Source organism: Stegostoma tigrinum, chromosome 3 (genome assembly GCF_030684315.1).
Source record: "Stegostoma tigrinum isolate sSteTig4 chromosome 3, sSteTig4.hap1, whole genome shotgun sequence".
NCBI lineage: Eukaryota > Metazoa > Chordata > Chondrichthyes > Orectolobiformes > Stegostomatidae > Stegostoma > Stegostoma tigrinum.
In genome coordinates, this window is record NC_081356.1 from 136971585 (window position 1) to 136999322 (window position 27738).

The window sequence follows — 27738 nt, forward strand, 5'->3', positions numbered from 1 at the left end:
GGGTCAAATCTAACAGGTTGCGGTGGGTCAGCCCCAGCTAGCTGTCTGTTCTGTGCTGGAAAAGTGAGTCACAAGTTAGTGTAAACACATTTGTTCTGGTACTGAATGATGCTTTAATAGAAGTTTCCGGTTTCTTGCTGCCACAATTAGTCTAATGCAGAAAATGCCTACACCAGTCCGTTCTTCTGTCTCTACCTTCAATCTGTCCATTTAAAGTTGCCACTCTGAGACACAAGAACCAGTCTGGGCCCTCAGCAAGTTGCTTCGGCCAAGGGAGCCCATGTTCCATTTCTAATCAACGATATTCTGTGGGAGAGATGTGTCCAGGTTCTATACGAGTGCATAAACAGGAGATATGTGTGAGGGCCTGATGAAAGGGAAGGTCACTCTGACTGGAGAAGGCGAAGGTGCACCAGGTGGTGATGATGAAGGAAAACAGCTGGCGATGGTGGCAGCAGGGCACATTCAAGAACCTTTCCAGCTCTCGGGGATATCCCTGCAAATCTCTCTTCCACATTTCACACTCTTTTCTGCTTCACGTTACCACTCATGGTCGCCTTGCACCACTATCCATTCTGTCACTTCATCTCGTTTGTTAACCTTCATTGATCTTACCTCCTGTTCTTCCTGCTGCTGTCCTTGTCTTGACACTGGCTTTTTAAAGCTCTCACTAGATACAGCTCTGAAAGTTTAACTGTTTCTCTGCCCACAGAGGCTGGATGCTTCTGTTTATTTTCTTTCACATTTTCAGCAGGAAACAGAGCAAGGGCTAGAAACACGGAGGAAGCAGGAGCCTGAGACAGTGATGGAGACGGGAACAAAGCCTGAAAAAGAGCCTGAGACAGAGAAACAGACAGATGAGTTGCTGCCAACGAACTTTGTTGTTCCCAAGTTGTCTCTTCCCTGTCACTGTGGTAGAGAATGAGGAGGGGGCTCGGAATGATGATCCCACACCTCCAGGTACTGTCAGGAAGTTCACATCCAGCCCCCATTCATATCCTACACCACAGATGTGTCCTCTGCTGAAAACACATCACATTAGCCCAGGGCCTTGGGTTACAAACAACATAGAACATTACAGCACAGTACAGGCCCTTCGGCCCTCGATGTTGTGCCGACCTGTCATACCGATCTCAAGCCCATCTAACCTACACTATTCCATCTACGTCCATATGCTTGTCCAATGACGACTTAAATGTACCTGAAGTTGACGAATCTACTACTGTTGCAGGCAAAGCGTTCCATTCCCTTACTACTCTCTGAGTAAAGAAACTACCTCTAACATCTGTCCTATATCTTTCACCCCTCAATTTAAAGCTATGCCCCCTCGTGCTCGCCATCACCATCCTAGGAAAAAGGCTCTCCCTATCCATCCTATCTAACCCTCTGATTATTTTATATGTTTCTATTGAGTCACCTCTCAACCTTCTTCTCTCTAACGAAAACAGCCTCAAGTCCTTCAGCCTTTCCTCGTAAGACCTTCCCTCCATACCAGGCAACATCCTAGTAAATCTCCTCTGCACCCTTTCCAAAGCTTCCACATCCTTCCTATAATGCGGTGACCAGAACTGTACACAATACTCCAAGTGCGGCCGCACCAGAGTTTTGTACAGCTTCACCATAACCTCTTGGTTCCGGAACTCGATCCCTCTATTAATAAAAGCTAAAACACTGTATGCCTTCTTAACAGCCCTGTCAACCTGGGTGACAACTTTCAAGGATCTGTGTACATGGACACCGAGATCTCTCTGCTCATCTACACTGCTAAGAATCTTACCATTAGCCCAGTACTTTGCCTTCTGGTTACTCCTACCAAAGTGCATCACCTCACACTTGTATTTAACTAACAGCTTTTACATGGATGTTACTGAGTCTGGAAGGTTCAAGTTATGAGAGGCAGGAACCTGTTCACCCTGGAGTGTGGGAGGCTGAGGGGAGGCCTTATAGACATTGTAAATGCCCAGGCAGTGAGAGAGCCAGGACCGATGTAAATCCGGGACCAGGGGGATACCGGGAAGGGTTTGCTGGATGTTACACTACAGATAGCAGTGTGCTGGGCAGCCTCACATTAACGAAGGATAAAATGGGGGAGAGGCTGAGACTGTGCTGTAATAATTGGCACAAGAGGGTAGAAAGACCAAGAATCAGCTGCAATAGGGGTGAAGATGGCCAATAATGCACAGGTGGAAGTAGAACGTCTTAGGGATTAATGTGAGGTCCAACACCCATCACAGAACCAAATGTGACAACAAGGTGGTGGGCCAGACTGGCTTCACTTCAGATCATCACAGAGAGGGCTGGAATCAGCAAGGACACAGTCTTCCAAATCTGGACAAAACAAGAATATATAACAAAGTCACAATCATCACGGGCATTTTCAATCAAGCCTGGAAAAACCAAGTCAGCAACTGTAAACTGAAGAGAGAGTTCATAGAAACAATTTGTGAGTTTCTTTGAACAAAGTGTTGGCAGATAATGGCAGAGTGTGGAATTGCTGGGACACAAACCACAATGTGGTATTCAATCAGGAAGAGATATGAACATCCAGAACCACAGTGTGGGATTTAGCTGAAGCCAACGAACTGAGTGTGACTGGGCAGGGGAGAAGTGGCTACAGTACATTGGGATTTCAATTCAAAGGAGGACAGTAATGATGACCATTGAGAATTTTAAAATGGTTTTTGAATTTGAGTTTGGAATTTGACATCCAACATGAGGAAATATTAAGGCGGGTAACCACAGTACAGTCACAGTGGAAGGCTTTAAGAAGCATCTTAAAGCAGAGATAAAGCAGATAGGTTTAGGACTCATAAAGTTATGAGGCTGGCCAGCGAAAGGTCCAATGCTGGGACCATTCAAACTGGGGATAATGAAGTTGAGTCAGACCATAAAGAGTTGTCAGGACTCGAATACATCTTCGAGATAGGGAGGGTTGAAGGAACAGAAAACAAGGATGAGACTTGGAACATCAAGATGTTGTTTAGACAAAAAGGCAGATGAGAAATGGACAGTGCCAAAATCTAGCCTCTGGGACCATGGGAATGCAGGAGTGGAATTGGAGCCGATTGTCGACTCGTGACTGACTGGGTAAGAATCATTGACAGATCCCATTCGGCAAAGGATTGTATTGGAGAAGGATGGCACTGTCATAGGTCAAAGGCTGCAGACAGTTCGAGAAGGACGAAGAGGGAATGTTTATCTTTGTGACAGTCACATGGGATATATTTTGTGATGTGGAGGGGAGCTGTTTCAGCATCGTGCGGGGATTGAAGGATTTAAACAGCCAATTCCATAGACGGTGGGTACAGACTTCAGAGGCAAGGACTTACTTGAGGAATTGAGAAGAGAGAGGCTGGAGATTGGACAGTGGTTTGCAGCAGTAGGGTCTGGAGTGAAGGGACAGCAAAAACATTCAAACTCAGGAGCAGTAGGCCATTCAGCCGTTCGAACCATGATGGTATTAAATGGTTGATCACATCTCAACCTCAACTCCACTTTCCCTCAACCCATTCTCAATAATTCTTTAACCCACCACTCAATGTGCCAACATCCACCACACTTTGAGGGAGGGAATTCCACAACCATTCAGGGAAGTAATTTCTCCTCATCTCTGTTTTAAATCTGCCTCCAGTCATCCTAAACTGAGGACTCATTCTAGATTGTCCCACAGGAGGTAACATCGGCTCCACATTGATTTTGTCAATTACCCTCAATTAGATTTCCTCTCATTCTTCTAAACACCAGACAGTTTGGGGGTAAACTGTTACACCCCCAACCCACCATCTCTGGAATCAATCAAGAGAATTTCCTCTGAATGGCCTCCAACACGACATACTTCTTCATGTAAGGGAGCCGAGATGGGAAGTGGAAGGTAAAGTTGAGGAAGGGTGACAGTACCCAAAATTTTCCATGGCAGGACTGAGAACTGGTCAACAATGCAGTGGGAATAGGGAGGAGAAGGTTCAAACTTGAGATCGAAGGATGTGAACCCAGAGAGTAACAACAGGATTGATTGTGTAGTACATTACACAGGGACCAGGCAAGAGCGTTTTAACCAAAACAACCAGAAATCTATAGTTAGAAGAAAACCATTCAACCCACTGTCTCTGCACTGACTCTCCAAACGAACATCAAATATCATTCTTCTCTCCACTCCATGAACCTGCACATTGTTCCAGCTCACCTGGTTCTCCAGATTCCCTTTCGAAAGCCTCGAGTGAACCTGAGCACCCCCCCACACTCTCAGACAGTACATTCCAGACCCTAACCCCTCGAGTGAACCTGCCTCCCCCCACACTCTCAGACAGTACATCCCAGACCCTAACCCCTCGAGTGAACCTGCCTCCCCCCACACTCTCAGACAGTACATCCCAGACCCTAACCCCTCGAGTGACCCTGCACCCCCCCCCCCACTCTCAGGCAGTACATTCCTGACCCTACTATTCCCAGGATAGGGACAGCACGGGGACAGTGAGGACTTCAGATGCTCAAAGCCAGATGTGGAGCTGGAAAAGCACAGCAGGTCAGACAGCATCCGAGTGGCAGCAAAGTCAATGTTTAAGGCAAAAGCCCTGTGTCAGGATGGGGGTGTGGTACCTGAGCCATCTATTTACTCTAAGTTCCCCCGTCCCGCCGAAAGGACAGCATTGGGCTGGATACAGAGAAAACCTTCTTTGACACTGGTCCTGTCCCCATACTGAGCTTCCTAAGGTCAGGATGGACTGTCCTTGCTCATCTGTGGATTGAGTTACTTTCTTGCCTCAGGTAATTTGCCCCTGTGGCCCATTGAGAACTGGGCAATGCCGATATGGCACAGAGCTAGGGCCAGTGGACAGAGCAACAGCTGATGAGGATGCAAGGGCATGCTTGACAGGGTAAACATTGACGAGAGTATTTCTCATTGGGAGAGTCTAGGACCAGAAGACAAAATTTCAGAATAAAGGGGCACCAATTTACGACTGAGGTGAGGAATGTCTTCTCTCGGAAAGTTGAGTGCCTTTGGAACTGCTTGTCACAGAGAGCTGCGAGGGCATATTTAAGGCTGTGATATCTTCTTGATCAGTCAGGGAAGAAAGGGTTACCAGGAAAGTTGACATGAGGAATGTCAGATCAGCCATGATCCTATTGAATGGTGGAGTAGGCTCAAGGGGCTGTATGGCCTCCTCCTTTTTCTGCAATCTTATGGTTTTATGACCACTGCTATGGCACCAGCTGGCCCTATCATTGCTTATGCAGAGTGCCCACCTGTCTGTGGGTCTCAGCTCCAGAGACACTTTTGCAAAGAGAGGGGACTGAGTTTGTTGCAGAACATGGTGTTGCAAACTGCCCCCTCCGACTCACAGTGAGAAAACAGCTGGGTTATCCAGAACAGAATCATTCAGAATTTCACCAGCAGCACTAGGCTGTCTCCAATGTTAGCATCCAGAGTTTCGGCAGGAACACCCTCACTGCAAGGAGGGATCACAAACAGAAGGCACGAGAGATCACAGGAAACAGAGAGTTACAACTGCAAAGCCATGTCACTGAGTGTCAGAATCTGGGAATCTGCAGGAGGTGATCCAATCAAGATCTGCTCCAATCTGCAAACAGGAAAATGGGAAAGCCATCATAATCGCCAGGAACTCTTCATCATTAGGACAAAATAGGCATCATTGTCAATGGAGGCACTCACTCCTGAGTAGTAGTTTAAAAATTCAAATTTGGTGACCTGCAGACAAGAGAGAGATTAGAGGAGCTGGCGTCGGTTGCAGAGTATATCCACCATCTTCCAGGCAGCCATCAGAATACAGGTGCACACACACACACCTCCACACGCTCTGCTGTTAAAGAAACACTACACTCTCCATGTTAGGCACACACATTCTCATTGTCTCTCACACTCACACTCCAATAATACAGACACACACACACACACACACACACACACAGAGTGTCATCATTATAATGTAACTGAAGTTTACATTCAGTTTGAGGGTGTGAGGTGTGGGTCTAAGACCATTCTTTTACTGTTAAATAATTCTTGGGGCAAGAAAGCAGCAATGGCTGAAGTTAACTGGCAAATTATAGGAGAGGTCATTAGGGATGGAGTGACAGACAGAAAGCAAGAAGCTAGAGGACAATTAGCTGAACATCTGTGATGAGAAAATGTTTGTAAAGGTAGTTGAACAAGAACACTGGGATAAGTTCACATGCAGTGCTGTGTACAGTATAGATCTTTTAATTTACAGAAGAATGGCGCTGTGTTGTAAGGTTTACTAGGCTAATACGTCGATTGAGTGGATTGCCTGATGAGGAGAGGTTAGACAGACCAGGTCTGAATCCTCTAGAATTTAGAAGAGTCAGAGGTGACCTCATTGAAACTGATAAGGTCCTGACTGGACTTGTCTGGGTGGATGAATGAAGGATGTTTCCTGTTTTGGGACAATTGAGAATTTGTGTTTAAGAGTAAGGGCTAACTCTTTAAAACAGAAGTTAGGTGAATTTTCCTGACAGAAGTTGCAAACCTTTCAAACTCTGTTCTCTGCAAAGGCGAAGGAAACAGAGTTGATGAATGTTTATAAGGCCGAGGTAGATGGATACCTGGTGAATAGTGGGTGAAAGGTTATCAAGTCTATCACAGGCAGGAATGTGGGGGTTGGAGTCTCCAATTAGATCAGTCATGGCCTTCCTGAATGGTACAACAGGCCTGACGGGCTGAATGACCTATCCACACAAACTCACTGCTACAGAGAGCCTACTCCACATAGCACCTCAGTCTCTATGGTTAAAGAAAAGCTCTGTTACAGGGATGAGAGTGACAGGCTGGGATGCTGTTGTTGAGTGTTTGTGAGGGTGAAAGGGAATCTTGAATGTGCATTTATCTCTGATTGCTGACTCTAAGTGTTTCCACAAGAGACTTTTTAAGGTCTTGGACAAAAGCCTCTTGATCTTGGCTGAAATGTTGCAGTGCCAGTGGGTGTGTGTGTGTGTGTGTGTGTGAGTGAATGTGTGTCTGTGTGTGTGTGTGTGTGTGTGTGTGTGCGTGTGTGTGAGTGAGTGTGTGTGTGTGAGAGTGTGTGTGTGTGTGTGAGTGTGTGTGAGTGTGTGTGAGTGTGTGTGAGTGTGTGTGTGAGTGAGAGTGTGTGTGAGTGAGAGTGTGTGTGAGTGAGTGTGTGTGTGTCTGTCTCTGTGTGTGGGTGAGTTTGTTTGTGTGCGTGTGTGTGTGTGTGAGTGTGTGTGTGTGAGAGAGTGTGTGTGTGAGTGTGTGCGTGTGTGAGTGAGAGTGTGTGAGTGTGTGAGTGAGTGAGTGAGTGAGTGAGAGTGTGTGAGTGAGTGAGTGAGTGAGTGAGTGAGTGAGTGAGTGAGTGTGTGTGTGTGTGTGTGTGTGTGTGTGAGTGAGTGTGTGTGTGGTGTGTGTCTGTCTGTCTCTGTGTGTGAGTTTGTGTGTGTGTCTGTCAAATGTAGAACAGTACAGCACAGGAACAGGCCCTTCGGCCCACTATGTCTGTACTGACCTTGATGCCATTCTGAACTAATCCCATCTGCCTGCCCATGGTCCATATGCCCCTATTTCCCACCTGTTCATGTGTCTGTCTAAATGCCTCTTGAATATTGCTGTTGTATTTGCTTCTACCCCATGGCAGTGATCCAATTACCCACCAGCCTCTGTATAAAAAACTTGCCTTTCCCCCTTCACCTTAAACCTGTGACCCCTAGGATTTGACATTCCCACCCTGGGAAAGAGACTCTGACCATCCACCATATCCAGGTCTGTCCGAATTTTCTACACTTCTATCAGGTCACCCCTCAGCCTCTAACGTTCAGTGAAAACAATCCCAGTTTGTCTAGCTTTTCATTCTAGCTCACACAATCCAATCCAGGCAACAAGAGAGAGTAGGAACTGCAGATGCTGGGGAATCTGGGATAACAAGGTGTAGAGCTGGATGAACACGGCAGGCCAAGCAGCATCAGAGGAGCAGGAAAGCTGACATTTCTGGGCCTAGACCGTTCTTCAGAACACAGTTACCCTTAGTCTTCTGTGGCCAAGCTAACTTTTATCTAACTTACTGACTCACCACAGATCTCATGTGTCTTAATCTTGTGGACCAGCCTGTCATGTGTGACCTTGTCAAAATCTTTAGTAAAGTCCATGTAGACAACATCACTGCTCTAACCTCATCAACCATCTTCATCACTTAAAGTTTTCGAGAAGATTTGTAGCTGTTTGTGGGTGAAGTTGTAGACGTGCTCCCAGAGCCGGTGTGTTTGGTTGTTAAGTGTTTCGTCACCCTGCTAGGTAACGTCGTCAGCGTGCCCCTGCTGGAGTGTCAGTGTTCTCTCCCACTTGTTATCTATATGCCTCAGTTTGCTGGAGTGGTTATGAGACAAAATCTCCTCCACCCAAAGCAATTCTGACTGTCCCTATAAGTCCATTCTTTTCCAAATGCAAGTACATTATATCCCCAAGAATCTTCTCCAATAATTTCCTGATGACTGACACAAGGCTCACAGCCTATAATTTCCTGAATTATCCCTGTTGCCCTTAAGCAAAGGAACAACATTAGCCACAGGCAAGGACTCAGAGACTGAATAGTAGCCAAAGAGGATACAAAGATCTGTGAAGGCAATTTCCTCCCTTTATCCTGGGATGGATCCCATCAGACCCTGGGACTTTTCTGCCTTAATGTTTTTCAAGATACCCAACACCTCCTCCTTCTTAACATCAACATGCCCTAGAATACAAACATTACCCCTCCCTAATATGACCATCCTCCACACCCTTCTCCTTTGTGAATACCAATGCAAAGTACCTTTTCAAGACCTCACCGACTTCCTCGGGCACTGTGCAAAAATTCCCTTCTCTGTCCTTAAGTGGGCCTGTCTTATCCTAATCCACAATGATCTGAAACCTTACTATGTGCATGTGTTGCTGTGTGTGTGTGTCTGAGCGTATGGGCATGTCTGTGTATGTGTTTGTGTTTTGGTGTGGTTGTGTCTTCATTTATGGGTGTGTCTGTCTGCGTTGTGTGTAGGTGTCTCTGTGTGGGTGCGTGTCTGAGTGTCTGTGTGCGCATGGTGTGTGTCTTGTGCTGAACAGAGTATCTGGTCCTGGTAAATGCCTGTATATCATCGCAGTCAGGATGAAACAAATTAAATCTCAAAAACTTTTAAACAAATTAAACTATGACCATTAATGCCGGTTAGTAATAATTTCACATTCCAGCAATTCGTTTTGAACTAAGAGATTCAATGATACCAGCCGGGGAGTGGGATGGGGGCTGCATTTGATGTGATGGACTGATGGGGAGATGCTGAGGTATCATTGAATCACAATGATGGATTCTGTTGGGTTAATCTCCATGCCCTCTAATCCATCATTGCAACACCCGCTGTGTTACGGGGGCTGTGCCCATCATCTGGGGTCACCCATGGCCTTGAGTTAGGATTGGGCCAATTAATGCGCTGCAAGCAGAGATAAGGCTCACCTCCTGGACAAAACCAGCAAGCAGAGAGACATAGTGTAGATGCCTGATCTCCCAGAATGACGAAGGGAGCTGGGCTGATGCTCAGGACCATCCCAGAGCAGAGGGAGGTGACTTGTAGTGAGTGGCTCACAGCAATCAGCTTCAGAGACAGGCTCAGCGGGATCAGATCGCAGTGATGGTAAAGCCCCATTAACACATCTCACACTGTGCAAGGAATTTTGTTGCGTTAAGGTTTCGGAAACACATGGGTTAGTGAAAATGACAGAGCAGAGGGAGAGCAGGAGACAAACCGTGACATCAAGCTCTCATTCAACAACACAGGAAGGAACCAGAAGTGGGGGGCAATAGGAACTGGGCATGAGGGTGGTCTTGGGCAGGTAAACTGGAGGGGAAGTGGAGTCCAAGGTGAGAATGCTAGAGGGGAGGGGGTGGGGAAGGGTAAAGGGTTGGACGAGAGCTCAGGGAAGGGTCACAGGAAGGGGCAGAGGTCAGAGACTGTTGGGGAGGAATTAGAGACTTGAGGGGTGAAAGGGGGTTGAGGGGCAAAAGGTGGTTGCAGATGAGGAGAGATTTGAGGGATGGCAGCCTGGAAGGTGGAGGGCTTTGAGGGAGAAGGGATGTGGTCTGGAGGGTGACGGAGGTGAAGGAAAATGAAGCAACATTCTTTCAGTTGCCAGGTCTTGGTCACGCAGTCTCTCAATCCCATACTGTCTGCATGAGGAATAAACTACACAGTCTACAACAGGGAGAGCATGACGAGAGAATCCTGCACTGACGATTCAGCCAGAATCTCAGGACCTTCTCAAAGGCTGACCTGTTTAACAGAAATCCACAGACACAACCACCACACGACATATACCCACCGAAAACCAGCAGCGACCCTCTCACAGCTAGAGTGCAAGCTGCATTCTGGGAACGATAGCTCCAGACAGGCAGATCAGCCGAAGCTGCTCAGAGAGCTAAAGGTCCAAATTTGACCTTTCCCTGTCTGTCTGAGACCCTCCCTGTCTAACTGAGACCCTCACTGTCTGTCTGAGACCCTCACTGTCTGTCTGTCTGAGACCCTCCCTGTCTGTCTGAGACCCTCCCTGTCTAACTGAGACCCTCACTGTCTGTCTGAGACCCTCACTGTCTGTCTGTCTGAGACCCTCCCTGTCTGTCTGAGACCCTCCCTGTCTAACTGAGACCCTCACTGTCTGTCTGAGACCCTCACTGTCTGTCTGTCTGAGACCCTCCCTGTCTGAACTGAGACCCTCACTGTCTGTCTGAGACCCTCCCTGTCTGTCTGTCTGAGACCCTCCCTGTCTGAACTGAGATCCTCACTGTCTGTGAGCCTCACTGTCTGAGACCCTCACTGTCTGTCTGTCTGAGACCCTCCCTGTCTGTCTGTCTGAGACCCTCCCTGTCTGAACTGAGACCCTCACTGTCTGTCTGAGACCCTCCCTGTCTGTCTGTCTGAGACCCTCCCTATCTGAACTGAGACCCTCACTGTCTAACTGAGACCCTCACTGTCTGTCTGTCTGAGACCCACACTGTCTGTCTGTCTGAGACCCTCACTGTCTGAACTGAGACCCTCACTGTCTAACTGAAAACCTCACTGTCTGAACTGAGACCCTTGCTGTCTGAGGCCCTCACTGTCTGTCTGTCTGACACCCTCACTGTCTGTCTGAGACCCTCACTGTCTGAGACCCTCACTGTCTGTCTGAGACCCTCACTGTCTGTCTGTCTGAGACCCTCACTGTCTGTGAGCCTCACTGTCTGTCTGAGACCCTCACTGTCTGTCTGTCTGAGACCCTCACTGTCTGTCTGTCTGAGACCCTCCCTGTCTGAACTGAGACCCTCACTGTCTGTCTGAGACCCTCACTGTCTGTCTGTCTGAGACCCTCCCTGTCTGTCTGAGACCCTCCCTGTCTAACTGAGACCCTCACTGTCTGTCTGAGACCCTCACTGTCTGTCTGTCTGAGACCCTCCCTGTCTGAACTGAGACCCTCACTGTCTGTCTGAGACCCTCCCTGTCTGTCTGTCTGAGACCCTCCCTGTCTGAACTGAGATCCTCACTGTCTGTGAGCCTCACTGTCTGAGACCCTCACTGTCTGTCTGTCTGAGACCCTCCCTGTCTGTCTGTCTGAGACCCTCCCTGTCTGAACTGAGACCCTCACTGTCTGTCTGAGACCCTCACTGTCTAACTGAGACCCTCACTGTCTAACTGAGACCCTCACTGTCTGTCTGTCTGAGACCCACACTGTCTGTCTGTCTGAGACCCACACTGTCTGAACTGAGACCCTCACTGTCGAACTGAGACCCTCACTGTCTGAACTGAGACCCTCGCTGTCTGAACTGAGGCCCTCACTGTCTGTCTGTCTGACACCCTCACTGTCTGTCTGAGACCCTCACTGTCTGAGACCCTCACTGTCTGTCTGAGACCCTCACTGTCTGTCTGTCTGAGACCCTCACTGTCTGTGAGCCTCACTGTCTGTCTGAGACCCTCACTGTCTGAGACCCTCACTGTCTGTCTGTCTGAGACCCTCACTGTCTGTCTGTCTGAGACCCTCCCTGTCTGAACTGAGACCCTCACTGTCTGTCTGAGACCCTCACTGTCTGTCTGTCTGAGACCCTCCCTGTCTGAACTGAGACCCTCACTGTCTGTCTGAGACCCTCACTGTCTAACTGAGACCCTCACTGTCTAACTGAGACCCTCACTGTCTGTCTGTCTGAGACCCACACTGTCTGTCTGTCTGAGACCCACACTGTCTGAACTGAGACCCTCACTGTCGAACTGAGACCCTCACTGTCTGAACTGAGACCCTCACTGTCTGAACTGAGGCCCTCACTGTCTGTCTGTCTGACACCCTCACTGTCTGTCTGAGACCCTCACTGTCTGAGACCCTCACTGTCTGTCTGAGACCCTCACTGTCTGTCTGTCTGAGACCCTCCCTGTCTGAACTGAGACCCTCACTGTCTGAGACCCTCACTGTCTGTCTGTCTGAGACCCTCACTGTCTGTCTGTCTGAGACCCTCCCTGTCTGAACTGAGACCCTCACTGTCTGTCTGAGACCCTCACTGTCTGTCTGTCTGAGACCCTCCCTGTCTGTCTGAGACCCTCCCTGTCTAACTGAGACCCTCACTGTCTGTCTGAGACCCTCACTGTCTGTCTGTCTGAGACCCTCCCTGTCTGAACTGAGACCCTCACTGTCTGTCTGAGACCCTCCCTGTCTGTCTGTCTGAGACCCTCCCTGTCTGAACTGAGATCCTCACTGTCTGTGAGCCTCACTGTCTGAGACCCTCACTGTCTGTCTGTCTGAGACCCTCCCTGTCTGTCTGTCTGAGACCCTCCCTGTCTGAACTGAGACCCTCACTGTCTGTCTGAGACCCTCCCTGTCTGTCTGTCTGAGACCCTCCCTATCTGAACTGAGACCCTCACTGTCTAACTGAGACCCTCACTGTCTGTCTGTCTGAGACCCACACTGTCTGTCTGTCTGAGACCCTCACTGTCTGAACTGAGACCCTCACTGTCTAACTGAAAACCTCACTGTCTGAACTGAGACCCTCGCTGTCTGAGGCCCTCACTGTCTGTCTGTCTGACACCCTCACTGTCTGTCTGAGACCCTCACTGTCTGAGACCCTCACTGTCTGTCTGAGACCCTCACTGTCTGTCTGTCTGAGACCCTCACTGTCTGTGAGCCTCACTGTCTGTCTGAGACCCTCACTGTCTGAGACCCTCACTGTCTGTCTGTCTGAGACCCTCACTGTCTGTCTGTCTGAGACCCTCCCTGTCTGAACTGAGACCCTCACTGTCTGTCTGAGACCCTCACTGTCTGTCTGTCTGAGACCCTCCCTGTCTGAACTGAGACCCTCACTGTCTGTCTGAGACCCTCACTGTCTAACTGAGACCCTCACTGTCTAACTGAGACCCTCACTGTCTGTCTGTCTGAGACCCACACTGTCTGTCTGTCTGAGACCCACACTGTCTGAACTGAGACCCTCACTGTCGAACTGAGACCCTCACTGTCTGAACTGAGACCCTCGCTGTCTGAACTGAGGCCCTCACTGTCTGTCTGTCTGACACCCTCACTGTCTGTCTGAGACCCTCACTGTCTGAGACCCTCACTGTCTGTCTGAGACCCTCACTGTCTGTCTGTCTGAGACCCTCACTGTCTGTGAGCCTCACTGTCTGTCTGAGACCCTCACTGTCTGAGACCCTCACTGTCTGTCTGTCTGAGACCCTCACTGTCTGTCTGTCTGAGACCCTCCCTGTCTGAACTGAGACCCTCACTGTCTGTCTGAGACCCTCACTGTCTGTCTGTCTGAGACCCTCCCTGTCTGAACTGAGACCCTCACTGTCTGTCTGAGACCCTCACTGTCTAACTGAGACCCTCACTGTCTAACTGAGACCCTCACTGTCTGTCTGTCTGAGACCCACACTGTCTGTCTGTCTGAGACCCACACTGTCTGAACTGAGACCCTCACTGTCGAACTGAGACCCTCACTGTCTGAACTGAGACCCTCACTGTCTGAACTGAGGCCCTCACTGTCTGTCTGTCTGACACCCTCACTGTCTGTCTGAGACCCTCACTGTCTGAGACCCTCACTGTCTGTCTGAGACCCTCACTGTCTGTCTGTCTGAGACCCTCCCTGTCTGAACTGAGACCCTCACTGTCTGAGACCCTCACTGTCTGTCTGTCTGAGACCCTCACTGTCTGTCTGTCTGAGACCCTCCCTGTCTGAACTGAGACCCTCACTGTCTGTCTGAGACCCTCCCTGTCTGTCTGTCTGAGACCCTCCCTGTCTGAACTGAGACCCTCACTGTCTGTCTGAGACCCTCACTGTCTAACTGAGACCCTCACTGTCTGTCTGTCTGAGACCCACACTGTCTGTCTGTCTGAGACCCTCACTGTCTGAACTGAGACCCTCACTGTCTAACTGAGACCCTCACTGTCTGAACTGAGACCCTCACTGTCTGAACTGAGACCCTCACTGTCTGTCTGTCTGACACCCTCACTGTCTGTCTGAGACCCTCACTGTCTGAGACCCTCACTGTCTGTCTGTGACCCTCACTGTCTGTCTGTCTGAGACCCTCACTGTCTGTGAGCCTCACTGTCTGTCTGAGACCCTCACTGTCTGTCTGTCTGAGACCCTCACTGTCTGTCTGTCTGAGACCCTCACTGTGAGCCTCACTGTCTGTCTGAGACCCTCACTGTCTGTCTGTCTGAGACCCTCACTGTCTGTCTGTCTGAGACCCTCACTGTCTGTGAGCCTCACTGTCTGAGACCCTCACTGTCTGTCTGTCTGAGACCCTCCCTGTCTAACTGAGACCCTCACTGTCTGTGAGCCTCACTGTCTGAGACCCTCACTGTCTGTCTGTCTGAGACCCTCCCTGTCTGAACTGAGACCCTCACTGTCTGTCTGAGACCCTCCCTGTCTGTCTGTCTGAGACCCTCACTGTCTGTCTGTCTGAGACCCTCCCTGTCTGTCTGTCTGAGACCCTCCCTGTCTGTCTGAGACCCTCCCTGTCTGTCTGTCTGAGACCCTCCCTGTCTGAACTGAGATCCTCACTGTCTGTGAGCCTCACTGTCTGAGACCCTCACTGTCTGTCTGTCTGAGACCCTCCCTGTCTGTCTGTCTGAGACCCTCCCTGTCTGAACTGAGACCCTCCCTGTCTGTCTGTCTGAGACCCTCCCTAACTGAACTGAGACCCTCACTGTCTAACTGAGACCCTCACTGTCTGTCTGTCTGAGACCCACACTGTCTGTCTGTCTGAGACCCTCACTGTCTGAACTGAGACCCTCACTGTCTAACTGAAAACCTCACTGTCTGAACTGAGACCCTCGCTGTCTGAGGCCCTCACTGTCTGTCTGTCTGACACCCTCACTGTCTGTCTGAGACCCTCACTGTCTGAGACCCTCACTGTCTGTCTGAGACCCTCACTGTCTGTCTGTCTGAGACCCTCACTGTCTGTCTGTCTGAGACCCTCACTGTCTGTGAGCCTCACTGTCTGTCTGAGACCCTCACTGTCTGAGACCCTCACTGTCTGTCTGTCTGAGACCCTCACTGTCTGTCTGTCTGAGACCCTCCCTGTCTGAACTGAGACCCTCACTGTCTGTCTGAGACCCTCCCTGTCTGTCTGTCTGAGACCCTCCCTGTCTGAACTGAGACCCTCACTGTCTGTCTGAGACCCTCACTGTCTAACTGAGACCCTCACTGTCTGTCTGTCTGAGACCCACACTGTCTGTCTGTCTGAGACCCTCACTGTCTGAACTGAGACCCTCACTGTCTAACTGAAAACCTCACTGTCTGAACTGAGACCCTCACTGTCTGAACTGAGACCCTCACTGTCTGAACTGAGACCCTCACTGTCTGTCTGTCTGACACCCTCACTGTCTGTCTGAGACCCTCACTGTCTGAGACCCTCACTGTCTGTCTGAGACCCTCACTGTCTGTCTGTCTGAGACCCTCACTGTCTGTGAGCCTCACTGTCTGTCTGAGACCCTCACTGTCTGTCTGTCTGAGACCCTCACTGTCTGTCTGTCTGAGACCCTCACTGTGAGCCTCACTGTTGTCTGAGACCCTCACTGTCTGTCTGTCTGAGACCCTCACTGTCTGTCTGTCTGAGACCCTCACTGTCTGTCTGAGACCCTCACTGCCTGTCTGTCTGAGACCCACACTGTCTGAACTGAGACCCTCACTGTCTGTCTGAGGCCCTGTCTGTCTAAGACCCTCACTGTCTGTCTGTCTGAGACCCTCACTGTCTGAACTGAGACCCTCACTGTCTAACTGAAACCCTCACTGTCTGAACTGAGACCCTCGCTGTCTGAGGCCCTCACTGTCTGTCTGTCTGACACCCTCACTGTCTGTCTGAGACCCTCACTGTCTGAGACCCTCACTGTCTGTCTGAGACCCTCACTGTCTGTCTGTCTGAGACCCTCACTGTCTGTGAGCCTCACTGTCTGTCTGAGACCCTCACTGTCTGAGACCCTCACTGTCTGTCTGTCTGAGACCCTCACTGTCTGTCTGTCTGAGACCCTCCCTGTCTGAACTGAGACCCTCACTGTCTGTCTGAGACCCTCACTGTCTAACTGAGACCCTCACTGTCTGTCTGTCTGAGACCCACACTGTCTGTCTGTCTGAGACCCTCACTGTCTGAACTGAGACCCTCACTGTCTAACTGAGACCCTCACTGTCTGAACTGAGACCCTCACTGTCTGAACTGAGACCCTCACTGTCTGTCTGAGACCCTCACTGTCTGTGAGCCTCACTGTCTGTCTGAGACCCTCACTGTCTGTCTGTCTGAGACCCTCACTGTCTGTCTGTCTGAGACCCTCACTGTGAGCCTCACTGTCTGTCTGAGACCCTCACTGTCTGTCTGTCTGAGACCCTCACTGTCTGTCTGTCTGAGACCCTCACTGTCTGTCTGAGACCCTCACTGCCTGTCTGTCTGAGACCCTCACTGTCTGAACTGAGACCCTCACTGTCTGTCTGAGGCCCTGTCTGTCTAAGACCCTCACTGTCTGTCTGTCTGAGACCCTCACTGTCTGAACTGAGACCCTCACTGTCTAACTGAAACCCTCACTGTCTGAACTGAGACCCTCGCTGTCTGAGGCCCTCACTGTCTGTCTGTCTGACACCCTCACTGTCTGTCTGAGACCCTCACTGTCTGAGACCCTCACTGTCTGTCTGAGACCCTCACTGTCTGTCTGTCTGAGACCCTCACTGTCTGTGAGCCTCACTGTCTGTCTGAGACCCTCACTGTCTGAGACCCTCACTGTCTGTCTGTCTGAGACCCTCACTGTCTGTCTGTCTGAGACCCTCCCTGTCTGAACTGAGACCCTCACTGTCTGTCTGAGACCCTCACTGTCTAACTGAGACCCTCACTGTCTGTCTGTCTGAGACCCACACTGTCTGTCTGTCTGAGACCCTCACTGTCTGAACTGAGACCCTCACTGTCTAACTGAGACCCTCACTGTCTGAACTGAGACCCTCACTGTCTGAACTGAGACCCTCACTGTCTGAGGCCCTCACTGTCTGTCTGAGACCCTCACTGTCTGAGACCCTCACTGTCTGTCTGAGACCCTCTCTGTCTGTCTGTCTGAGACCCTCACTGTCTGTGAGCCTCACTGTCTGTCTGAGACCCTCACTGTCTGTCTGTCTGAGACCCTCACTGTCTGTCTGTCTGAGACCCTCACTGTCTGTGAGCCTCACTGTCTGTCTGAGACCCTCACTGTCTGTCTGTCTGAGACCCTCACTGTCTGTCTGTCTGAGACCCTCACTGTCTGTGAGCCTCACTGTCTGAGACACTCACTGTCTGTCTGAGACCCTCACTGTCTGTCTGTCTGAGACCCTCACTGTCTGAACTGAGACCCTCACTGTCTGTCTGAGGCCCTGTCTGTCTAAGACCCTCACTGTCTGTCTGTCTGAGACCCTCACTGTCTGTCTGTCTGTCTGACACCCTCATTGTCTGTGAGCCTCACTGTCTGAGACCCACACTGTCTGTCTGTCTGAGATGCTCTGTCTGTCTGAGATTCTCACTGTCTGTCTGTCTGAGACCCTCACCGTCTGTCTGTCTACCTGCCTGAGACCCCTACTGTCTGTCAGAGACCCTCACTGTCTGTCTACCCTCACTGTCTGTCTGAGACCTTCACTGTCTGTGAGCCTCACTGTCTGAGACCCACACTGTCTGTCTGTCTGAGATGCTCTGTCTGTCTGAGACTCTCACTGTCTGTCTGTCTGAGGCCCTCACCGTCTGTCTGAGACGCTCACTGTCTGTCTGAGACCCTCACTATCTGTCTGAGACCCTCACTATCTGTCTGACTGCCTGAGACCCTCACTGTCTGTCTGAGACCCTCACTGTCTGTGAGTCTCACTGTCTGTCTGTCTGAGACCCTCACAGTCTGAGACCCTCACTGTCTGTCTGTCTGAGACCCTCACTGTCTGTCTGAGACCCTCACTGTCTGTCTGTCTGTCTGAGGCCCACACTGTCTGTCTGTCTGAGACCCTCAACGTCTGTCTGTCTGTTAAATTGGGAGCTGGGTAATTTTCCCAGAGTGCGTTTTGATTGGGGTGAGCAGATCTCATTTGTAGGAGTGAAGGAACAGCAGTTTACCACGAGGGACACGATAACATCACAGTTTCCAGGCGTTTTTCATCATGATAATGAAGTAGACATCTGTGTCTATGGAGGCACTGACACCGGCGTAGTAATTTATAAATTCCTCCATCGTTACCTACAGTCACACCAAACACAATTCACCAAAACAGCTCACATTCCAGCACCAACAGGGCTACAATCCCAACCTGCAGAAGTGGAACTAAAACAAAATCGCTGGAAAAGCTCAGCGGATCTGGCAGCATCTGTGGAGGAGAAAACAGAGTTAACGTCTAGGGTCCGGTGACCCTTCCTCGGAATGAGGCCCGAAACAGGCACCACATCACACCCTGCGCTCCATACCCAGCAGATCACAGAACACCCTGACCCATCAGCACCGTGGGGAGGCCATTCCGCCCCTTTAACTGCTCTCCCATCAATTCCTCGTGCTGCTGAGGACATGGGGAGAGGGTGTGGAGTGAGGGGCATGGGGAGAGCAGCTCTCAGACGTGAACCGCTATAAAAACCAAAAGAACTGTGGAATCAATAAATCAGGAACAAAAACATAAGTTGCTGGAAAAGCTCAGCAGGTCTGTCAGCATCTCTGAAGAGAAAAGATTAATGTTAATGTTTCGGGTCCAGTGACCCTTCCCTTTCCGAGCAGCTTTTCCAGAAACTTCTGTTTATTTTGTGGGTGTGTTGATGATGGATCAGAGCCACTTATCACAGCACAGCTTTCAGTACTGAACACCTCCATCATGCCGGGAAGGAAACTAGCTTTCTGCATTCCGACACCCACCCCCCTTCCCGTCCGTCACTCCCACCCTCTCCCTGTCCCTCACTCCCCCACTCTCCCCACATCCCTCAGTCCGCACCCTCCCTCCAACGTCCCACAGCGCCCACCCTCTCCCAGTGTGCCTCACTCCCCACCCCCTCCCGTCCCTCACTCCCAGTCTCTCCCCACATCCCTCACTCCCCGCCCCCCTTCCCATGTCGCTCAGTCTGTACCCTCCCTCCATGTCCCTCAGTCCCTGCCCTCTCTCCATATCCCTCACTCCCCACCTCCTCCCCACGTCCCTCACTCCCCCTGCTCCCCCCAGCATCCCTCAGTCCCTGCCCTCTCCCCGCGTCCCTTGCTCCCCTCCCCCTCCCCGTGTCCCTCAGTCCCTGCCCTCTTTCTGTGTCCCTCGCTCCCCGCCCCCTCCCCGCGTCCCTCACTACCACCCCAGCATCCCTCAGTCCCTGCCCTCTCCCCGTGTCCCTCAGTCCCTGCACCCTCCCCATGTCCCTCAGTCCCCCCCTGCCCCCACCATGTCCCTCAGTCCCAGCCCTCTTTCCGAGTCCCTCGCTCCCTGCGCCCTCCCGCATCCCTCAGTCCCCGCCCCCTCCCCCTGTCCCTCACTCCCCACATCCTCCCTGCGCGCCTCACTCCCACCCCGCGCGCCTCAGTCCCCGCCCTCTCCCATAGATCTCCACAGTGCCAGAGGACTATGGGGCTGCTCTCCCACTAGACAGAGAGGTAACAGGTGGGGGTTTAACCTGAGGGTCACCATGACTCAGGTGAGGGGGGAGGTGGAGAAGGAGAGTCCCTCACGGCGACCATGGCTGATGTGAGAAATGGCCCATCACTGTTGGTACCAGCCTGCAGTACAGTCCAGCCAACAGAACCAACCGACCCCAATGCGAATATTAAAGATAAGCTGACAGGACAGAAACCACCCCAACAGGATTGTGAGGATGTGTTTCTGACTTCCACCGTGCAGTAAATGAGGTGGCAGCAGGGGAAACGTAACCAGAAATTGCTGTCAGAGAGACAGGACCATGAACAGCAACCACAGATGTAGGAGAGTAAAATGTCAAAGCCTAGAATCCCCAAAAATAAGGTTCTGGTTAATGAGGTTCCAGCTCCCTCCCTCCCTCCCTCTCACTCACAATTCCATCCTTATCGTCAGGCGAGTCAAAATTATCCAGGAAAATCTTGAAGACCTGTTCCTCTGTCCACTCGCCGTTCTGATACTTAGGGTGATGTTTGGCATTGTATACACCACGTAAATCCTCAATGGTTATCACACCATCTCCTGTCTTGTCCAGTTTCCGAAAGGCCTTTGCAATTATTTCTTTCCTTGCGTTGGACATGGGAGGCTGTGGGGGCAGAGAGAAGGTGAAGGGGCGTGAGAAACATGCACCTCACTCAGTGTGACACAAATGTGAACCTGTCACCAGGAAACCAACCAGGAGGTCAGTCTTCAGACTCCGGGAGCAACTTCTTGTATCTTCCCACTGGATCTGAGCACAGAGCCGTCCCACCTCTGTAAGACCTCGAATTATTACAGATTGTTTCTTCGAGAAATGTATTGTGGAACCAACAGGAAGCGGGCTGTTGTGGATTTGGCATCATGTAATGAGGTGGGATTAACTAATCAGCTCATAGTAAAGGATCCTGCAGGAAGACTGATCACAGCATGTTGGAATTTGAAATTCAGTTGGAAGGCAAGAGACCAGAGTCCCACACTAGTGTTCTGGAGTTATATGTAATTATGTTCGCACAAGGACAGATCTGGCCCAAGTGGACTGGACAGGAAAACTATAAGGTAGGGCAGATGATGAGCTGTGGCAGATGCTTAAGAAGGTACTCAGTTGCTCTAAATTAAATTTGATTTGATTGGATTGATTTATTGACATGTGTACCTAAATACAGTGAAAAGCTTTGTTTATGAGCAGTAAAGGCAGATCACAGGGCGAATAAAAAAAAACTTGGACAGAGTGAAACATACAGGTTACATTACTGAGGGCGTGTGCTAGGCAACATCAACATTAACAAGATCAGCATTATTTGACATTAGAGAGACCATCCATCAGTCTGATAACAGCTGGGAAGAAGCTGCTCCTGAACCTGCTGGTGTGTGTGTTCAGGATTCTGTGCCTTCAGCCTGATGGAAGATGCTGTGGGAGGTCATTACCGGGGTACGATGGGTCTTTGATAATGTTGGCTGCCTTTCTGTGGCTGCGAGCCGTGTAAATGGAGTCCATAGATGGAAGGAGGAGTGATCTGGGGGGGGGGGGGGGGGGGGGGGGGGAATCATTCCTGATTAAGCAAGGAAGTTAATGACAACATAAAGACAAGAATTAAAGTACACTAGATTGCAAAGGCCCAGTGACAGGCTGAAAGTTCGGGAAACTAAAGATCAACAGAGGGTTACAAAAAACATCATAAAGACAGCAAATATAAATTCTGACGGAAAACTTGATGCAAACTGTAACCAGATAGCGTAAGCTTAAGTGAATGTTCGTCCCTTGGAGCATGAGACTGGGGAGGTAATTGCAGGCAGCAGGGAAATGGTACAGTCACTAAATCAATATTGTGCTTCAGTTTTGACAGTGTAAGGACACTAGTACTATCCCAATGTAACACGTAACACAGAGATTATAGAACGGGAGGAACTTTGAACAATCGTCATCACCAGGGAACAAGTACTGAGCAAACTACTGAGGTTAACGGCAGACCAGTCTCCAGGTCATGACAACCTCCAGCCCCAATTTTAAAGTCAAGTGGCAGCAGAAATAGTGGATCACTGGTTATAATGTTCCAAAATTTCCCAGATGTAGGAAAGTTTCCCATGGATTGGGAAAATGCCAATATAATGTCCTTACTCAGGGAGAGAGGCTCTAAGTAAGAAGCTGTAGACCAGTTATTTTAATGTGGTTGTTGGAAAATTATTAGAATCCATTATTAAGGAAATAGTAACAGGACATCTGAAAAGTCATAACATAATCCAATCAAGTCACCATGGTTTTATGAAGAGTAAATCATGTACAACCAATTTTCTATAGTTCTTTGAAGATGTAACAAGCAAGGTAGGTAATGGGGATCCAGTTAATGTAGTATATTGAGACTTCCAGACGGCATCTGATAAGGTGCCACTCAAAAGGTGAATCGGTAAGGTAGGATCACTTGAGATTTGGAGTAATTAATAAGTTTGGATAGAGGACCGGCTACCCAACAGAAAGCAGTGAGCTGGGATAAATGGATCTTTTTCTGGTTGAAAAGCGTAACTGGTGGTTGGTGTAGAGTTCAATCCTCGGGCCCCAGCTATTTACAATTTATATTAATGATTTGGACACAGTGATAGAAAGTATTACAACTAAATTTATGGATAACACTAAAATAGCTGGGAAAGTAAATTGCAATGAAGAAGTAAGAAATTTACAAATGTATATGGATAGGTTAGGTGAATGTGATGTGAGAGCCTGGCTAGGCTGCGTTTGTTTTCCCTGGAGCAGAGCGGGGTGAGCAGGGGCATCTGATTGAGGGATACAAAATTATGAGAGGCATAGAATGAGTAGATCGTGAGAATAGCTTCCTCATGGCAGGCATATCTAAGACCAGAGGACATAGTTCAATATGAGAAGTCGATGGCTTAGAGAAGATCTGAGAAGAATTCTTTCCCCTCAGTGGGTGGCAGTTAACATGCTGCCCGAGAGGATGGTGGAGGCACCACTCTCACAACATTTAAGATGTGTCTGGACAAGTACTTAAAACGTCAGGGCATAGGAGGCTAGGTGCAGGTAAATGGGATTAGCATGTTTCTGTGTTTGGTGTTCAGGATAAACGGGCTGGGCCAAAGGGCCTGTTTCTATGCTGAATGGCTGAATGAGATGGGCCAAGCGCTGGAGTTGGCTATTGAGTTGGATCATAATGAATGGCAAAGCAGGCTCCTGCTCCTCGTTTCTGTGTTCTTATGAATGACAGCGAGGGGGATAAAGATGTTATGGGCAATAGTGAGAGAGGTCGATCATGATCCAATTCTGATGAAGAGTCACCAATCACATTAACTCTGCTTTCTTCCCACAAATGCTGCCAGACCTGCTGAGTTTCTCCAGCAACCTCGGTTTTTATTTGAGCATGAGCCTGTTTGGGAAGAGAGTGCAGTTGCAGGGATAGAGCGAGAGTGAGGTATCATTGTGATGTTATCTCTCACTTACATAAGGCAGGTGCGATGGACCATATGACACTGATGAGACCACAGCTGGAGCGCTGTGTACAGTATGGGTCTCCCAGTTTAAGAAAGGATCCAGAAGCATTGGAAGTAATTCTGAGGAGGAGGTATCTCACATGGAAAGGTTATACAGGCCGGGTTTGTGTTAACTGGAGTTTTGAAGGGCAAGAGACAATGTAATCAAACACACAAACTATTCTGGGGGCTTGATCGAGTGGATATGGAGACAGTGCCTCCGCACCCGCTTCCCCCCCCCCACCTTGTGGGAGAATTTAGAATAAATGGAGCTGCCCATTGAAGAGCAATAAGGGAAAATTGTTTCCTCGGAGATTGGTGAGTCTTCCTTAACAGGCAGTAGAAGGACAGTTCTGGAATTATTTCAGACAGGGGTAGATAAATTCTTGATGAGCCACAGAGTGAAAGCTATTGGAAGTGGGCCACAAGGTGGAGTGGTCAAAATGAGCCTCAATTTTATTGAATGGCGGAGCAGTCTTGAGAGGTTGAATGGCCAACTCCTGTTCCGAGGTGGAATGTTGGAATATACTCAGGGGGCTGGCAGACACAATGGCCTGAATGGCTTTCCTCTGTGCTCAATCCATTCTATAATTCAATATCTGTGTTCCTTCGATTCTGAACATCTTCATTTCCATCAGTCCACCACTGACACTGAGCTCTCAAACTACCTTTTCACCCTCTGCACCTCAGTCTCCTTGCCAGCTTTAGGTCACTCTCAACTAGAACTCCCTGTGGTACTCAGTGTGATAACACACCTGTCAATCAATTGGGGATCTTTCACCTCCTAAAAGGTGCTATGTAAATACAAATATGATATTAAATGTAAGACAGGAAAATGAAGGAAAGTGGTTCATGTGCTTTGAAAAGTCTGACAGCACCATTTCCTGCAGGTCACAAACATTAGTAATGCTCAGAGAATGTTAGCTCAAACTCTTCTCTTACCCGCAGAGCCATCAGAAACTCATTAAAGTCAATGGTTCCACTTGAATCTTTGTCAAAATGTTTGAAACATGCTTCCACATCTTCCTTCTCCAAAAGCACACCATAATCACTCAGACCTTTTGAAAACTCCTTAAAGTCAAGTGTCCGATTGTTGTCATCATCCATGATGCGGAATACTCTATATTACACAGAGAGTGGGAATAATGAGCTCAGGTATGTTTTTCCCTCTTGTTGGTTCCCTCACCACCTGCCGCAGACACAGTCTGGTAGCTCTGTCCTTTAGGACCCGACCAGCTCGATGAGTAGTACTGGTGCCAAGCCACTGTTGGTGGTGGACATTGAAATCCCCCGCCCAGAGTACACTCTGTGCCCTTGACACCCTCAGTGCTTCCTCCAAGTGCTGCTCAACATTGAGGAGAACTGATTCATCAGCCGAGGGAGGGACGGTGTGTGGTAATCAGCAGGAGGTTTCCTTGCCCATGTTTAACCTGAAGCCATAAGACTTCATGGGGTCCAGAGTCAATGTTGTGGACTCCTGGAGCAACACCTCCCGACTGTATCCCACTGTACCGCCTGGATCTGTACTGCGGGTGAGACAGGGACGGTGATGGTGGTGTCTGGGATATTGTCTGTAGGGTACAAAGTCATAGAGTTTTACAACATGGTAAGAGGCCCTTTAGCCTATTACCTTGTTGCCTTCATCCCAGACACCCAGGCCATGTTCTGGGGACCCAGGCCCAAACCCCATGAGACATGGAATGGAAATTGAATTGGATAAAAACCTGGAATTAAAAATGCAATGATGATCATGAAACCATTGTCACTTGTTGGGAAAATCCTTCACCAATGTCCTTCAGGGAAGGAAACTGTCATTTTTACCTGGTCTGGCCTACAGACCCACAGAAATGCACTTGATTCTTAACAACGAAGGCACCTCCCAGTCGCAAACCATTTCCACTCCCCCTCCCATTCTTTAGACGACATGTCCATCATGGGCCTCCTGCAGTGCCACAATGATGCCACCCGAAGGTTGCAGGAACAGCAACTCATATTCCGCTTGGGAACCCTGCAGCCATATGGTATCAATGTGGACTTCACCAGCTTCAAAATCTCCCCTTCCCCTACTGCATCCCTAAACCAGCCCAGTTCATCCCCTCCCCCCACTGCACCACACAACCAGCCCAGCTCTTCCCCTCCACCCACTGCATCCCAAAACCAGTCCAACCTGTCTCTGCTTCCCTAACCTGTTCTTCCTCTCACCCATCCCTTCCTCCCACCTCATCCCACCTCCTTGACCTGTCCGTCTTCCCTGGACTGACCTATCCCCTCCCTACCTCCCCACCTACACTCTCTCCACCTATCTTCTTTACTCTCCATCTTCGGTCCGCCTCCCCCTCTCTCCCTATTTATTCCAGTTCCCTCCCCCCATCCCCCTCTCTGATGAAGGGTCTGGGCCCGAAACGTCAGCTTTTGTGCTCCTGAGATGCTGCTGGGCCTGCTGTGTTCATCCAGCCTCACATTTTATTATCTTGGATTCTCCAGCATCTGCAGTTCCCATTATCTCTGATACAATAAGTACTGTTCCAGCCAGCAACACCCACATCCTGAGACAGAAACAATCACAAGCGCCATCAGCGCCTTTCACATCCTCTCATCGTCCCCCTCCCCAACACTCAGTGGTAATGTGTATACACCATACTGCAACAGCTACAGTCACTCAGTTCCACTCAGCTTGCTGCAGAAACTCTTGCAGCGGAAGTGGTGGAGGATGTACACGTATAACATTTAAAAGGCATATGGATGGGTACAGGAATAGGAAGGGTTTAAAGGGATATGGGCCAAATACAGGCACAGCGGCTCAGTTTCCAGGTTCAATTCCACACTCGGGTGACTGTCGGCGTGGAGTTTGCACATTCTCCCCGTGTCTGCACGGGTTACCTCCGGGTGCTCTGGTTTCCTCCCACAGTCCAAAGACGAGCAGGCCAGGGTGGATTAGCCATGTTAAATTAGCCCAGAATGTTCAGCGATGTGCAGGCTAGGCACATTTGCTCTGGGAAATGCAGGCTGAGAAAGATGGCGGGAGAGGGAGGGTGGCGGAGGTGAGTACGGGTGGGATGCTTTTCAGAGGGTTGGTGGGGACCTAATGGGCCACATGGCCTGCTTCCATATTGTGGGGATACTATGAAATGCGATGCATTCAGTTTAGGATATCAGGTTGGCTGAAGGATCTGTTTCTGTGCTGTACAGCTCTATGACCTCATAAGATTTTTGTGAAAATAATCCAAGGAATCCTTCCTTTTAAACAGAAATTTATTCAGACCTTTGGGACTGGGTCTGGGGTCTGGTCTCCCTGCAAGGCTGGGGAAGGAGATGTAAGAAGAAGTTTCAAAGGAAACTGGATAAATAAGTGAGATAACAAGGTGTGGAGCTGGATGAACGCAGCAGGACAAGCAGCATCAGAGGAGCAGGAAGGCTGGCGTTTGGGTCTAGACCCTTACTTTCCGAAGAAGGGTCTAGACCCGGAAACACCAGCCTTCCTGCTCCTGTGATGCTGCTTATCTGCTGCATTCAATCCAACTCTACACCTGTATCTCCGATTTTCCAGCATCTGCAGTTCCTACTATCTCTGGATAAATAAGTAACAGGGAAGAGTAACTATGATAACCCTATTTGCAGATCGACAGAAAGCACACACCAGCAGTTTGCACAGGGTGAACCTGACCAACAGCTGGGAGATAAGGTGAAAGCGCACAATTCCCGAGATTCTCCGGAAGGTGCGTGACATGAACATTACTGGGTGTGTCACTGGGCTCCAGCAGGCAGACAGTGCTAATTGAAATCATAGGGCAACGATGGTTACCCCTGCCCCACACAAAGGGGATAAACTGCCCTCAGTTTAACACGGCAGCCAGAGGAGCTGGAGAAAAACTGTCAGCAGGTAGATCATGGTGCGGTAGCACAGTATAGCTGGTACCCCCCCACCCCCGCTGCACAGTGAGATGGGCGCAGGCAGCAGTATAACTGAATGTCTGTACCTGCCAAGGCCTTTGATACCAGCCGAGCCCCGGGACAGACACTGAAGACGTAGCTTCTCCACGGGGTCCGAACACTGGATCAGCTGCTTCTTTGCATTCAGTGCCATCTCTCGGTCGTGTCTCGCTGTCCCTGCATCGCTCTCACACTGCTCTGTGATGGACTGCAACCAGCTCACAGCCTCAAACCTGTCAGAGAGGGTAACACC

At 49.8% G+C, this 27738-nt stretch overlaps 1 protein-coding gene across 5 annotated transcripts; it reads right to left on the minus strand.

Annotated features, from left to right (window-relative positions):
* Positions 1-89: 89 nt before the first annotated feature.
* capslb (calcyphosine-like b) lies at positions 90-27738 on the minus strand. Of its 5 annotated transcripts, XM_059644973.1 has the most exons (5): positions 27533-27738; positions 24498-24675; positions 20476-20685; positions 18562-18682; positions 5598-5707 (listed from the first exon to the last, which is right to left on the minus strand). In XM_059644973.1, the coding sequence occupies exons 1-4, from the start codon at positions 27637-27639 to the stop codon at positions 18581-18583; spliced, it is 597 nt and encodes a 198-aa protein (XP_059500956.1). In that variant the 5' UTR covers positions 27640-27738; the 3' UTR covers positions 5598-5707; positions 18562-18580. The 5 variants fall into 5 exon arrangements, with proteins under 5 accessions (XP_059500954.1, XP_059500958.1, XP_059500957.1 ...); XM_059644971.1 differs by lacking the exons at positions 5598-5707; positions 18562-18682 and adding an exon at positions 90-836; XM_059644975.1 differs by lacking the exons at positions 5598-5707; positions 18562-18682 and adding an exon at positions 721-2328.

Coding starts and splice junctions, on each gene's coding strand:
- capslb (XM_059644971.1), bottom strand. CDS start 27,639: ATGGCACTGAATGCAAAGAAGCAGCTGATCCAGTGTTCGGACCCCGTG. Junction 24,676..27,532: donor GGTATCAAAGGCCTTGGCAG/GTACAGACATTC, acceptor TGTGTAATATAG/AGTATTCCGCATCATGGATG. Junction 20,686..24,497: donor AGTTTCTGATGGCTCTGCGG/GTAAGAGAAGAG, acceptor CTGCCCCCACAG/CCTCCCATGTCCAACGCAAG.